Below are 16,617 nucleotides of genomic sequence, written 5' to 3'. Positions count from 1 at the left end.
CCGATCACGTTTCATTCATTATCTCTTAACTTAATCATCTCGGGAAAATTAGTAAATCGAGTAAAATTATCATATCATTATCATAGGAAAACAGAGGAAATAAAATGTATGTATCTATGACCCTTCAGGGCTTCCATACAACAGACATAACTGAGATTATTTTGTTTGTATGCTGATGATGTTCATTTATATAAAGTTGAATGATGACAAATGTCAGTAATGTGTTGATGAATAAATAACAACTATCATCTTAGTAGTGAGAGGAAATCTGAAACTGAATTCACACTTACACTTCCTCAGGCCAGGTTTCAGCCTGTGCTCTCCACCATGGTCCAGCCTGGAGGAACAAACACAGTCACAATTATTTTCTATCCAACATGAGTCCTAACTGCTGTCGTCTGGCAGCACGTATGCACTTAGAGGGGAATATCGCCCCAGACACAGATTAGAATACTCTGAAAGGAGGTCATATGATCAGTCACCATTGTTTTAACTCACTCTTTGATAGATAGGAACTTAACAGACAATAAACAGACTAGGTGACGCATGCTGTCATTTCAAGGTGCGGTTCTGATTACATTTACTGTTAATGTAACGGGTCAGGAGAGGACCCAAATGCAGCACACACAGGCAGGCGGGCAAGCAAGATTCTGATGATTATATGATGTGATTTGAAAAGAAAGGTGTTGAACAAAATTTAACTTCATTGCGTTTAGTAGTTGTTCAGATGTTTCAGTCCAGACCAAATTGGTGGACCAATAGATCAACATTGCTATCCCAAGAGCCATGTTGCTAAGTTTGGGGTGTTTCTGATGAATGGGTGTTTCCATGCAATACAACTTCATGTGTTTCTGAACTCAGGCCTTCTCATCCTCTGGACACAAAGAAAATAAACGAGACATGATGACGGACTAGAGAGGAAGGACGTGAATTCAGAGGCTTCTACAGAGGTCGAGCCCTTGTATATGTCCACACCTGAGCGTCTCCAGTCTCCAGTGTGGATCCTCAAGTCCTGCAGACAGCAGCTTCACTCCTGAGTCTCCTGGATGATTGTAGCTGAGGTCTAGCTCTCTCAGACGAGAGGAGTTAGAGCTCAGAGATGAGGCCAGATTAACACAACCTTCTTCTGTGATCAGACAGCCTGACAACCTGTAATCAGGAAAAACATCATGATCTCAGTGTTTCAGAAAATCAGGTCAACAGGAAAATACTACGAGTTGACCATCTTCCCAACATGAACACAAAGCCAGATGAGCAGAATTCCTACGGTCAACTGTTTTAGAAAGAACTCAATACTTACTTGAGAGTTTCCAGTTCACAATGTGGACTCCCTAGTCCAACAGAAAGCAGCTTCACGCCTGAATCATGCAGGTTGTTGTCACTCAGGTCCAGCTGTCTCAGACTAGATGACTGGGAGCTGAGAAGTGAAGACAGGGCTTCACAGATTCTCTCTGAGAGGTTACAGCCGCACAGCCTAGGGATGGATTAGCAATGAATGAAATGCTGACTTTGTCATGTATAAAATCAAAACATATTTGATATTGTTCATATATCCACCTACAGAGCTTTTTTGGAGGCTTTGATCACGGGCAGCAGCCTCAGAAGAGCCTTCTCCGAAGCAGAGTATTTCTTCAGGTCAAACACGTCCAGGTCTTTTTCGGAGGACAGTAAGATGAAGACCAGGGCTGACCACTGAGCAGGAGACAGTTTATCTGTGGAGAGACTTCCTGAACTCAGGGACTGTTGGATCTCCTCCACTAGAGAGCGATCGTTCAGTTCATTCAGACAGTGGAACAGATTGATGCTTCTCTCAGATGAGAGAGTTCCCTTCAACTTCTTCTTGATGTACTGGATTGTTTTCTGATTGGTCTCTGAGCTACTTCCTGTCTGTGTCAGCAGACCTTGGAGGAGACTCTGATTGGTCTGCAGTGAAAGACCCAGAAGGAAGCGAAGGAACAAGTCCAGGTGTCCATGTGGACACTGTAAGGCCTTGTCCACAGCACTCTGGTACAGATGTCTTGGTTTAGGTTTGTCTCTGAAGAATTTATGCAGCCTGGATGTTGTTTGTTCTGCTGACAGCAGGTTGACTCCAGAGTTGGTGAATGTCAGATGGACATGAAGAGCAGCCAGAAACTCCTGAACACTCAGATGGACGAAGCAGAACACCTTGTCCTGGTACAGTCCACTCTCCTCTTTAAAGAGCTCTGTGAACACTCCTGAGTACACCGCAGCTGCTGTGATATCGATGCCACACTCCGTCAGATCGGATTCATAGAAGATCAGGTTTCCTTTTTGCAGCTGCTCAAAAGCCAGTTTCCCCAGAGAAACCATCATCTGCGTGGTCTCTGGGCTCCAGTGTGCATCTTTCTCAGATTTTCCATGAAACTTGACATTCTTCAGTTTGGACTGAACCACTAGGAAGTGGATGTACATCTCAGTCAGGGTCTTGGGCAGCTCACCTCCCTCTCTGGTTTTCATCACTTTCTCCAGAACTTTAGCAGTGATCCAGCAGAAGACTGGGATGTGACACATGATGTGGAGGCTTCGTGAGGTCTTGATGTGGGAGATGATTCTTTCGGCCTGCTCCTCATCGCTGAATCTCTTCCTGAAGTAATCCTCCTTCTGCGGGTCAGTGAACCCTCTGACCTCTGTCACCATGCCGACATACTCAGGAGGGATCCGATTGGCTGCTGCAGGTCGTGTGGTTATCCAGAGGTGAGCAGAGGGAAGCAGTTTCCCCCTGATGAGGTTTGTCAGCAGCATATCCACTGAGGTGGACTCTGTAACATCAGTCAGGATGTCATTGTTGTGGAAGTCCAGAGGAAGTCGACACTCATCCAGACCGTCAAAGATGAACACGACGCGGAACTCTTCAAACCTGCAGATTCCTGCTTCTTTGGTTTCAGTAAAGAAGTGATGGACAAGTTCCACCAAGCTGAACTTCTTCTCTTTCAGCACATTCAGCTCTCTGAAAGGGAATGGAAATGTGAAGTGTATGTCCTGGTTGGCTTTGTCTTCGGCCCAGTCCAGAGTGAACTTCTGCGTTAACACTGTTTTCCCAATGCCAGCCACTCCCTTTGTCATCACCACTCTGATTGGTTCCTCTCTTCCGGGTGAGGCTTTAAAGAGGTCTTCTTGTCTGATGCTTGTTTCCAGTGTTGCTGGTTTCCAGGATGCTGTTTCAATTTGTCTGACTTCATGTTCCATGTTGACCTCTCCGGTTTCTTCCTTTGTGATGTAGATCTCTGTGTAGATTTCGTGTAGGGGTTTTGAATTTCCTGCTTTGGTGATTTTCTCAAAGATACACTGAAATGTTTTCTTCAGGCTTGATTTGAGTTTACCTTGGCACTCGGCAAGACTCTCTAAATGAATGAAAAAATGAGAGGTTGTTGTAGTTAACATGTAGAGTCCATGAGTCATTATCTCTAAATTGTACACATTTCTAAGATATTAGTAGAATATTCTCTTATCTGTAGCAAGCAACAATATTATGCTTGACAACAATTTAGGCTACATTAGTGACACAATTTTTTTTCTGGAAGATAGCCCACGCCCGTTATCACACACCCAATCATTAACCATTAACTAACAAGCAGACAATAGTTAACTCATCCAAGAGGCTTAGACATACTCTCTACATTCACCTTTCAGGAATAGCTGCATTCAGCTGACTTGAGCAGCCATGATGTTGCATATATTGTTATGGACAAATGCAGCCACTCTGTCGGTAAGGATAGAACCATTTGTGCGATCTACAGCAACTCAGGTTCCATCCCCAACATAGAGGTGACAGAGGTCTTTGTAGCCTGGACTGAACATTCCAATGTCCTTTTCTTCTGCCTGTGACCTGACTGGCAATTAACTCAACACTTAGAGCCAGCATTAGCAGTCGGCACCCGCTGTATGGCAGCAGGACGAGCCCCCAGTTTCCTTAACCTGGCCAAGGAAGCTTGCTTATCTATAGGCATTCTACAACCTCTCACCTGGGACTAATTGCTTTGGGTTACCCTGCAGGGAGCTATTGACCCAGACAACGCAACTTCTCTGTTCATTACGGTACCGGCTTAAGTCTGTTTGGTTTGAAGTGTGACTACAGCTGTTCCGTGCTTAAGCTATAGTTCCTATAGTTTACAGAGGTCGGCTTTAGTAAAGCTAGATTGCACATTTAAGAGCACGAGCATTGACAGTGGTCCTGGGACTATTTATATACGACAATTCCCCATGACAGACATTTAAAAACATGCCGCAGAAGAGTTTGCGGTGGTCTGATGCGAAGGGGTAGGGGGGTTTACTGCAGATTTGGTCAGATCAAAATATTCAAAAAGAGTCGGACAAAACAAAAACTCAGAGGGGTGACGACGTATAAGCAAAAAGCAATCGTGCCGAGGCCGGGATCATTTCAAGTAACGTGAGTGCAAGCTGGCCTGGGCGGTGGGGGAGGAGTAAACATTATTTTAAGTGATTCAAAAAAGTTTATTGCGTGGTAAAAGAAAAGCAAGCGATATAATCTAAAATAATATAATTTTTTGACTTTGAGTTGACTTTGTAAAGTCGGCTTAGCACTAGCAAGCTGCATTTTAGGTTTAAATCCCCACGACTGCTTGTATGTTGATGGCACTCGGATAGAGCCACAGTACGTGTTACCTAAACAAGGCTCTAAAAACACAATGGTTATCATATTCCTTTTAAATGACCCACCAGTAGGATCTGAGATGGTGTTTGATAAACCCTCTAGTAGATCATACTTGTTCATCTTCCCTAAAACCATTCTGGTGACTTTAAAAGTGTTTATACAGTATTTCAGAAACATCTGATCCACCGTGTCCACCCTGTCTGCAGTTTCCAGTCGAGCCTTTTTTATAGCCGGGAAGCCCTCCAGGACCCCGTGCTGCTGCAGGTACCACTTGAACATTTTAAACTCCTCTGCTAGCAAATCTTCTAAAGTTCCCAAGAGAACCTCTTTAGGTGTCGCCATCTCTTCTCCCTGCAAAAATCAAATTGATACCATAAGGAAATTGTCACCTTACACAACATATGGGTATTTAGGAACACTTCATGTACTCAAACTTGGTTATATGGTTATGGTTATATTTATTTAGCACAATTTAAAAAAATACACAAATACTGACAAAGAAGAGAAATAATATACAGTGCAGGAAGAGGCAGAAAACCCAGTGGGCTTATTTGAAGCCTCCACCTAAATAATGTTAAACTTTCACAATATTATAAAGAAACACAAAATGAACATACAAAAATAAAAAAATAAAAAGTACATAAAGAAATAACAAGTTAATAGTAACAAATTATATATAATAACAAAAAAATAATAACATACGATATAAAAGCAAAGAAAGTGAGTATATAATATGTAAATGGGCAATGTGTAAAGAATTAGCAACAATACATGAAAAACGCAATTACAAAGCAGCCATTAAATGATCTTTTAAGTTTCTTTTATAGCATGTTATGGAGGAACAGTTCTTTGCCAGATGGGGAAAGCCATCCCATAATTTGGTAAAACCCTAAATCTTATTGAAAATTGACCTCGACTAGTAAGAAATTTAGAAGGATGAAGATCTGAAGATTGACCAGTTGAGTGGGAATGGACCTGTGAACTTGCTTAAATAAGTCTTGAAATGCTCAGGAATATTCCCTTCACTTGAATGGATTGTATATATAAAAAAACACATATTTGAGAAATATTGATGTCGTTAATAGTAAGAATTTGTAGTTTTTGAAATAAAGGAGTCGATGGGATGTAAGACTCTGATCGAGTTGCGATTCTAACAAAACGTTTCAGAGTATTAAGAATTTAAAGAATGAAATCCTCTCAGCCAAGTTTATCCGAGCTGTCAGACCAGTTCAGACACCTGCTGCACTTGTCACTGATGACGTGAACACAGATTACAACCAAACATGCTTCTATTTGAGAAACACAAACAAAACAATCACTGTTCTTTAAATGCATACATCTTTCAAATAGATTTTTTAAAGCAGCCAATCATCATCAATAAACAGAGAACTGTAAAAAACCTTCAAAACTTTAGAGTCTAAAAAAACCCAGTGTGGTCAAATCAAGTCCACCAAGTGTCAGAAACACAGCCAGTGTCAGCAATATAACACATCACATGGTGTTGGTCTACTTTCTGTCCACAAGATGGTGTTCACTGACCATCTAATGAGGTAAAGGTCAGCTCAGCACTGAAAGATGGACCGACTCCAATAGCATCCAGCTGGAGCCCCAGAGCACAAGCCCCTCACTTGACACAAGCCCCTCACTTGACACAAGCCCCTCACTTGACACAAGCCCCTCACCTGACACAAGCCCCTCACCTGACACAAGCCCCTGGCTTCAAAAATAAAAAATAAGTCGTTTTTTTTACTTTATTGAAAAAGTACATACATTTCCCCTCAGTTAGGTCTCAGTCCTTCACACATACACACAATTACTGTATCTTCATCAGTAAGTGTATCTTACAGTTAAGACAATATTAATGACTAAGTTAAAACTTACAGTCCTTAATATTGTGACATTACAAGAATAAAATCTAAAATCAAATATTACAATGTGGATGTTTTAGTGAAGACAAAAATCTGCAAACTTTTAATGGAAACAAAAACTACATGCAACTTTATTAAAAATTAACCAAGCCCTTTATAACAGGGTGACGTGAAATTTCAAAATAAAAGCAGCTGGCTGTAGAAAAAGACGATACTTAAAGTCAGTCCAAGAGCACCACAGTCCCATGACTGCCAAAAAACATGCATACTCTAGAAAGGTCAAATATAACTGAATACATAAAACATCTGATCTGCAAAATAACCGTTTGCGTGTCATTCATTAAGGCAGTGGCTCTGCAACAAAAGCTGCTTTTAATGTTTTGTTGAGTTGGAGATGAGGCAGTTTAACATAACACTGCTGAAATATAAAAGCCCTGTTTCTCCAGTTAGTCAAAGTAAACTTTCTACATTTTTGGAGACGGTTCTCATGCAACAGAGTTACAGAAGTCTGAGCTGATGTAACTAATATTTAACTCCCTCCACTTTCTTCGTATACTCATGGAGAAAAACATGACAACCTTGATTTAGTATTGCTGGATGTGATGAGGTGGAGCACCATGTATCAAAAATTGCTAGTTAGCTCGTAGTTAGCAGCATTATCAGCATAGCAAAGCTTACGTTGTTTTAAACGTCTCCATTATCTCAATCATTTTCCAAGCAGTGACAGTGAGTATCCTCAAATTCCTGCATACTTTCTGGTATTATACGTCACTTCCGTCAAGCCAGGGACTTGTGTCAAGTCAGGGGCTTGTGTCAAGTCAGGGGCTTGTGCTCCGGGTCTGCAGCTGGATGCTACTCACCAAAGCAGCTGTTTCGATCACATTGGTGCACTACTATATTTTGGACATGCAACAGTAATACGAATGACACAGTGTGACAGAGTTTTATGACATGTACTGTGAGGTTTGAGATTTACCTCACTGCAACCTATGGTCAATTCACACTGATTCACTCTATATGTATATCTTACATATGCAATATGAATTAACATCTATATCTTTACAAGTCTTCATTTAAACGCTACCAAAACAGACACATACATTCTGTGGATATTAGAGATGACATTGTTCAAATTGTGATCAGATTGGTCAAACAGTGAGTCCACAGTGACATTCAGTGTCTTACTGTAATCATGGCTCTATGAACATTGTCTGTTTCACCAAATGTTAATTCAAATTATTTGATGAAAACACCACAATTGTGTTTTTATCCCCAGCCTTTTGACTGTTGACTGTAAGGTTAAAAACACAAAAATCCTCCATTTTCACGAGATTGGACCAGGCTAGTTGTTATTTTGTTGGAGGTTAAAGTTATGAATAATTAGGGGTGCAGCCCTTTGAGTGACAGTTAGCCGCTGGCCTTACTTCTCCTCGGAGGCTAGTTGTCAGGATTAGCATGCTAACGAAAATACTAGTGATGGCAGCGACAAAGCACGTGTTTATGGCAGCACGGCTTCTCGTCTTGAATGATCAAGTTGCATGTAACCAAACATTAGACCAAACAAACAGAGACAAGCAGAGTTGGTGAGGAGGAGCGGTCATCACATTTATACCATACAGCATTTTTAAACCAGTGGTTCCTACTTGCTTTTGATTGTGACCCCTTACAGAAACCAAGCGTTAGGGCTGTTCCACCACAGAGAGATACAAATGTGTCAAAAGATGAGAGTCTCATGTATCAATGAACATCACATATGTTCAAATCATGTAACTGTTTTATGTCAGTTGGTCAAAGTTCTCATCCAACAATGGAAGGTACACAGAGATGATTCATGTTGCCGTTCGTTATTGTATCCGCTGAAAAACTCAACAGTCCTGTGATAAATCCAACCTCTGTGAAAGCCTCGACACAACACAAGATGAAAACTGTTGGCTCGGAGTTACCTTCTGAAAATAATCTGCATCAAGCGGATGAGTGAAGGGGAAATGAATCAACCAGGAAACTAAACATGTTACTTACAGCAGGAGGTTTTCACACAGTCTCAACTCTCTGTGTTCATCTTCAGACGGAAATATGATCCCAGAGCAGCTCCGAACTTTGAAACAACTGGGGTCAAACATTAACAAACCATATATAAAACATGTTCAGTTGGATCATAAAGGGCTGGTGACACACTTTGATATGCAGTGCCTTCCTTTTGTCAATAAAGCTGCCAGTAACTAATCGATGGCATTTTTACGCACACACACACACACACACACACGCGCACACGCACACACACACACACACACACACACGTACACACGCACGCACGCACGCACGCACGCACGCATGCATGCACGCACGCATGCACGCACGCACACGCACGCACACACAGTTGACTTTGTAACTGAATGATCACTTCTAGCTGAAAAATAATGGTGAGAAATAGTCTTTCTTTTAAAGCCTTGGGTATTAAGACATGCCAGGTTAAACGGGATGAAAAGACTGCTTACTAATAATACAGGGAATGTTCTTTATTCACAATATAATTCATGTTTGCCAAACTGAGGGATAGAGCACAATAAAGCTACATAGTAGTGATGTTATGAAAGTGTGCAATATGCAAGGAAGGCGATTAATGAACTTTAGGACCCAGAATACCACTGCACACCATCACAAATCATATATGCACACTTAATGTGGATAAACACTGCTACTCAATAAGTGATCCTTAAAGGTATACGGGGCCTATAACTTCAGAACACCTTGACTAGAGCTCCAGGGCTGCACAATGCCCAGCAGTGAGTGCATTATACCAAAAAGTAATACCAAGCAGGAGAAAAACAAGAAGAGAACACGTTTCCAACAAACAACCAGAGTAAACTTAAATCAAGGGAAAGCATCTTTCAGTCATTATGCAACAAACAGCTGGAATCAACTTCCTGAAGATGTGAGACTTTCACCCACTCTGACCACTTTTAAAACTAGACTGAAAACTTTTATGTTCACCTTAGCTTTCTGCTAAATCTTTGCACTTTTAACGTCCGCACTGTTTTTATTATTGTCTATGTTTTTATTCTCTTTGTCTTTCTGTAATGCATTTGAATTCATGACATGTTGTGCTGTGAAGCACTTTGAGTCTGCCTTGTCTATGAAAAGTGCTATCCGGCTGTTAAGTCGTGACGTAACGCCCTTTCAAAATATGATTCCCGGGTCCAAGCCTTTTATTTCTACAACGCAGCAGTGCCATGTTCCCCGTTGTTTGAACAGATCTGAGTTTTTAAAAAACAACGTAATTGTCATTTTACCTCTTTCTCATCATTTAAAAAGGTGTTTAACAGACGAAAGAGGTGATGTAATGGTTCACATGTTTGACCTTTGTGTCTGTTTTGTTTCATCGGAGCATTTGGACCCAGAAATCTTATTTTGAAAGGGTGTTACGTCAGACTTAACAGCCGGATACAAATATAGCTGCCTTGCCCTTGCCTTGCCTAATCTAAAACTATTAACATGGGGAAAACAGTTGTCAAATAGTGTCGAAATATTGAGACGACTGTAACCCTACAAAGCCTGAACTATGAAATACTGAAGGACAAATTACATCAAGTTCTAGTATCATTTTGTAACACACAAGTTATGTTGCGATTGTAACCAACCTAAAGCGATAACATGTATGAATTAACTCATGAATCAATTAAACAGAACATAGAAATGATTGAGTGTCTAACTTTAAGAGGAACTTATTGTGTGTCAAAGTGTAGGGCTGAGAGCTATGGATGAGTCCACTTCCTCTGGGGCCAGGAGAACCATATAAGTACATTTGGACAGTTGGAATAAGGAACTGGGCTTTGTCTGAGCAAACAACACTTTTCCCAGAGAGGGGTGCTCAGTAGTGCAGCTTCCATGAGGACCAAAGGGTGTGCTGAGTAAGGGATTTTGGACTTTTGGTGTATGTGCTGAGAATGGCATGTTGGCGTGTGGAGAAAGAAGAGCATGTCTATGAAAGCATTGTCCACCTGCTGGAGCACGATTTGTCTGGTCTACACAAATAGACATGATAGTACATTCAGTCATATTTTAAGAAGTGATGTTTCCAATACATTTATCAAGAATATGCCTTGACTTGACTTGATACCTTCCAGTAACTAAGATCACACCCAGGCCAGCGGTCTGCTTATTGGCACAATGATCAGTCCTAGAAAAAGACTAAAGAAGACTGAATTAAACAGTAACACTTTACAGTAAGGTACACAAAAATGTAGGAAGTGTACTTACTAAGGAGACTTGTTGATAGATGAACACATCCCAGGGGTGTCAAAGTGATCCAGTAAAGAGCCGCTGTGGCTGCAGGTTTTCATTCCAACCAAGCAACAACACACCTGACCCGACAAATCAACTGTGTGAAGACAGTTCAGGTGATTGCATGACTCAAGTCAGGTGTGTTCTTGCGTGGTTGGAATGAAAACCTGCAGCCACAGCGGCCCTTTACTGGATCAGTTTGACCCCCCTGCGTCAGACACATCTATCTTGCTGACTCAAACACTGAGCTTAATGTCTCACCGTCTTGTACAAGAGACAAGAATATACACTTCTTCTAATATTGTCCAAATCTGACCGTTAAGACAATAATAAAGCCCGGATCTGCACACCTGTTTTCATCTCTTGTGTCTTCGTCTTCTCTCTGTGGAGGAGGAAGTTGCTCTGTGTTCTTCAGGGATTTCTTCGCTGCCTGGAAGAAACCAACAGTAGGACTTTACAAACACGAAGAATATCTACAGATTTATACTTAAGTGAAATAACTTGACCTTTGCTCAGATATACTAAGCACATGCATTGCTTCATTCACCAATTACACTGTGACATCTTTTATTTCATGTGCATAAGGCAAAATGTTACGTTAATAGTTCCATGTTTATTCCAGCACCGTCTGCACAATGTTTATCATTTACGGTCCTGTGTTTTTATATATATACTTATACTTATTTGTGTACATAGCAGGCAAATGTTTCTGTTTACCTGTTTTCATTGTTGTTGTCTTGTTTATCTCTGTGTATGTATATTGAGGGAGGAAAAAGGTAGAGTCAAATTCCTTGTGTGTGTTTTACTGGATGATACTATGAATGGCTCCACTAGTCACCAGTGCAGTTGTAGCATCACCTTATCTTGGTGGTGGGTTGTCTGGAGCCCGGTGCTCCTGGTAGGGTCTCCCATGGCAGAGTGGTCCCAGGCGAGGGGCCGGACATTTGGAGAAAATGGGGTTTGTTGTAATTGCTCCGTTCTTGAATGGAATAAAAACATACAGAGAAATAATAACAATGAACTGAATGGAAACATTGATTCAAACAGAATATGAACACGTTCATTCTTCTGCAGTAGATACCAACCTGTATTTCTAAACACAAGCAAGGAATAGTGTTTTAAATAAAAATAAAAACATGTGCAATAATATTACTATAGTTACGACATGTGGAAGAGAGAGAAAGGTGAAATATGTATGGGAGGTTCTGTTCCAGTTCCTGTATCTTTAGAGTCTTTTTGTCTCCAGTAAAACTCAAGCGTGTGATTTTTTTTTTTTTATAACAAATTGAACAAAGTGTTGGTGGTTTGGGGGTCACAGTCAGGACGATTTGTTGACGGCACCAGACAGGAGAATTTAGCAGAGTATCCGAACTTCTGACTCAAATGACACCGATCACACACCAGAAACGTCCTGAACACAACGTCATGAAAAGAAAATGGAAATGGATTATTTACTTTGGACACAGACAGGGCAGAAACTGACGGTCTGCTTCATAATTCATCTGCACTCTCATAGAAGACGATGATAACAATCACTAATGATTAAAGAGAGGGCGACTCCCCAGACGTCTCGTCATCAAACAACATCTCTGTTATCTGTCACAGTTGTAATCTGCACAACTGTGACAGCCTGACAGGAAGTCTTTAAGGTCTTCAGTTAAACGTTACACACTCCTCTCTGACACAGCCCCGTTTTACAACTTCCCAGCAGGATTCAAACTTCATCACCTGTTGGATAACAATCAGTTCATAGAGCAGTTTCCGGAAAACCTGAAACTAAAAGGAGCCGTGGGCAGGGTTTAGTGGCATCCAGTGGTGAGATGGCAGAAAGCACCCCAGTTCACAGCCGCCCTTCACATCCAGGTGCGTTTAAATATATAAATAACACAATGTGCTTCAGTCGATCATCTCTGTGTCATGTTTTCCTCGCTGTTGTGAGCTTTGTGTCATTTAAACAGCCGTTTCTTCCCTGACTGACTCTTGGTCATGTCTTAAAAGTGTGAAGTGTCGAACACTGACCTGCACATCAGAGGAAGAGCCAGAGGAAGAGGTGCGATCAGAGGAAGAGCCTGCTGCTGCTCCTCTGGGGACGGTGGTTCTCCGCTGCTGCAGCTTCTTCTTGTCCTCTTCCATTGTGCTCTTGTAGTGGTCCTGCTCTAAAAGCACACAGATATTCAGTCACCGATGTCTCCTCTTGTTTCACTCCCATACACCAAGTACTGAGAATACACTGGATATTAGAATGACAACAGCTGCAGCTCTTATCTAAGGAACGCTGTGGTGTACACTCCCTCCAGCAAACATGGTCGCACTGAACTCAGCAGACTGTCTCAGTAAAAGTACCAATACCACACTGTGAAAAAACCGTCTCAGTAAAAGAACCTCAGACTCGTCCTGAAGTCGAGGATGTGCTCAGAAAAGCTTCTTTAATGATGCAGAAATCACTCGGATGGATCCTCACTTCACTTTTCTTCAAACTCTGGACCAGAGCCTGAGAAGGAGGTCCAACCCAGAGGGGGGAGGACAGACAGGTGGGTCCGGACCTGCTGCTGGGACAAACGGCAGTTCTATATTGTTGTAAACACAACTCTATGAACTCAAGTATTACATTCATATGAAGTGAAATCACCTGTGCTCGTCCCAGACGCAGAACAAGGTCTTTGAAGTTGAAATCCCCTCACATTCCCCTCATTGGTTTGGTCCACTGCTCACATGTCGGTGTGGTTTCAGGGCCTCCAGAGGACACACCCCCAGAGTTTCAGAGAAGAGAGAACTGCTTAGTTTATTCAAATTGGTCTGGGTGGTTATTTTTTCTCAAATTCCACCTCCCACATACCATGGAGACAGAGATGAGGAGAGAGAAGCTGGGAGTGTCAGAGGAAGTCCCCCCGAAGATTAGGCCTATAGCAGCATAACTAAAGTCCGGTCCAAGAACTATAAGCTTCATCAAAGAGGAAAGTTTGAAGTCTAGTTGAAGGCTCTGTCTCCCATTCTATCTCTAGGAACCACAAGTAACCCTGCTTCTGAGAGTGCAGGGTTTTCCTGGGGTAAGAAGGTACTATGAGCTCTTTAAGATACGATTGTCTGACCATTCAGAGCTTTGTAGGATTTTACAGGGAGCCAGTGCAGGGATGCTAATAGAGGAGAAATGTGATCTCATAGCCTGGTTCTTCTCAGTGCATGAGCTGAAACATTCAGGATCAATAGGAGACTCTTAACAGACTAATTTGAACAGCCACATGATAAGGGGTCACAATAAACCAGACGAGAAGTGATAAATGCATGAACTGGTTTTACGGTTTCCCGTGGGGATTGAGAGGCTGCAGTGTTTGTCTGATGGTTGACTCCTCCTGTAAGGTTTTTGTTATTGTTCCAATAAAGTGGATTCAGTTCTTAACAGCGCTGGCTAAACAGGTTGTACATCACTTTTTAGTAAAAAGTAAAGCAATAAATAATGGCTTGACAACTTTGTATAAAAGTAATATTGTTAAGTTTAAGAGGATAAATAAGAAAAATCTGATTACACTTCCTGGGTAACTTGCCCAACACTTACAGCTACGACATCCCCGTTCTTTGTTGACAACGTGGAACATCTGCGAAAGAGAGAAACATTTATTTCCTTTACACTCGTCACAATAAAAGTCCCCCCGTATTTCCTTATTTAAAAGCTTTTATTTTGAAGCAGCAAAATCAGGACAATAGATCTTTATCAGCAACAACTTCAAAACTCTTTTCCATCTGAAAGTGAACATAAAATGGTCAAATGCAGACACTTTTAAAACTCTCAGAAGGCAGGGTTACTTGTGGTTCCTAGAGTGAGGATGAGGGAATAGGAGACAGAGCCTTCAACTAGAGTTCAAACTTTCCTCTTTGATAAAGCTTATAGTTCTTGGACCGGACTTTAGTTATGCTGCTATAGGCCTAATCTGCGGTGGGACTTCCACTGACACTCCCAGCTACTCTCTCCTTGTCTTTGTCTCCATGGTATGTTCTTATCTCGTTCATTTAGCTTCCTTCGCAGTAGGGAGGCACACACTGCAGTTATGTCTGCAGGCACCGGACTATCAGGCGATTAGATCCCTAAAAAATGATAACAAAGTAAAAAACAAAAAACATTAGGGAATGCATTTAAATGATTCTGAAAAGGATCATATCGGAGCAGCCCTGCAGAGATGAATTGTGAACGTTCATGTGGCACAATCGCACACTCATACAGGGACTGGTAGAGGGGGAAAGACATGTCCATGATTCAGGTATCTGAAGTGGAGAAAACTATTAATGTGGGATGCTGACTGGTGGATTATTTAAGAGTAGAGCACACGCAGATTTGGATGCCATGAGAGCCGATACGTGTATCTCCATCTCTCTATTCCCCAGAGTCCTTGTGCTCTTCTCATCTCGCAGGATCCATTGGATCATTGTAGCACCTGGATCCTAGTTCTTCCTCACAATCGTTCTGTAGTTTAGACACACTCAATATGAGAAGTGTCCTGAAATAACTTCTGTTGTGATCATCCCTATCAAAATGTAATTGAATTGGATTTCTGGTCGTTTCTGGTCCTCCACTGTCCTCTCCATCAGCTTCTGTCTCCATCTGTTCAGCTGGGCTGCTGGTTGGAGGATCTGCCGGATCTGTTCTTTTCACTTTGACAAAGCTGCGAGGACTGACGACCAACACATTTACGTCTTTTCAGCTTACGTGGACAGCTGAACATTTTGTCATGTATTCTTGAGTGTCTCTTCAGATCACTACTTTGAATGTAACTTTTACCACACACTGAGCAACTGAAGGGTTTCTCTCCTGTATGAGTTCTCGAGTGTCTCTTCAGATTTCTACTATCAATGAAAAGTTTACCACACACTGAGCAACTGAAGGGTTTTTCTCCTGTATGAGATAATAAATGTTCCTTCAGAGGTCCGCTTTCAGTGAAACTTTTATCACACTCTGAGCAATCGAAGAGTTTCTCTGCTGTATGAGTTCTCGAGTGTCTCTTCAGATCTCCACTTTGACTGAAACTTTTACTACACTTTGAGCAACTGAAGGGTTTCTCTCCTGTATGAGTCCGTAAGTGTCTCTTCAAATCTACACTTTGACAGAAACTTTTACCACACTCTGAACAACTGAAGGGTTTCTCTCCTGTATGAGTCCTTATGTGTCTCTTCAGATCTTCACTTTGAATGAAACTTTTATCACACAGTGAGCAGCTGAAGGGTTTCTCTCTTGCATGAGTTATTGAGTGTTTCTTCAGAAGACTACTTCCAGTGAAACTTTTACCACACACTGAGCAATTGAAAGGTTTCTCTCCTGTATGAGATATTGTATGTTTCTTCAGAAGACTACTTTCAGAGAAGCTTTTACCACACTCTGAGCAATTGAAGGGTTTCTCTGCTATATGAGTTGTTGAGTGTCTCTTCAGATCTCCACTTTGAAGGAATTTTTTACCACAATCCGAGCAACTGAAGCGTTTCTCTCCTGTATGTATTGTTGAGTGTATCTTCAGAGCTCCACTTTGATTGAAACTTTTGTTACACACTGAGCAACTGAAGGGTTTCTCTCCTGTATGAGTTCTAAGGTGTCTCTTCAAATCTCCATTTTGAATGAAACTTTTACCACATACTGAGCAGCTGAAGGGTTTCTCTCCTGTATGAGTTCTTAGGTGTCTCTTCAGAATTCTACTTCCAACGAAATTTTTACCACACTCTGAGCAATTAAAGGGTTTCTCTGCGATATGAATTGTTGAGTGTCTCTTCAGATCTCCACTTTGAAGGAATTTTTTACCACAAACTTCACAACTGAAGCGTTTCTCTCCTGTATGAATTGTTGAGTGTGTCTTC

General features: G+C 41.5%; 1 protein-coding gene across 1 annotated transcript in view; it reads right to left on the bottom strand.

The window, feature by feature from the left end:
* LOC310964761 (uncharacterized protein) overlaps positions 1–3,222 on the bottom strand; it is a gene marked incomplete at its 3' end in the record, with an annotated part of 13,349 nt that extends 10,127 nt beyond the window's left edge. Inside the window, 4 exon segments of the mRNA XM_083938019.1 lie at positions 291–337; positions 976–1,149; positions 1,301–1,474; positions 1,562–3,222. Coding sequence (XP_083794145.1) covers positions 291–337; positions 976–1,149; positions 1,301–1,474; positions 1,562–3,207 — 2,041 coding nt within the window. The 5' untranslated portion in view covers positions 3,208–3,222.
* Positions 3,223–16,617: the final 13,395 nt, after the last annotated feature.

This window comes from Echiichthys vipera (genome assembly GCF_963691815.1).
Source record: "Echiichthys vipera genome assembly, chromosome: 23".
Lineage (NCBI taxonomy): Eukaryota > Metazoa > Chordata > Actinopteri > Perciformes > Trachinidae > Echiichthys > Echiichthys vipera.
The sequence above is the reverse complement of the archived record's forward strand: the minus strand, read 5'-3'. Positions and strand labels throughout refer to the sequence as shown.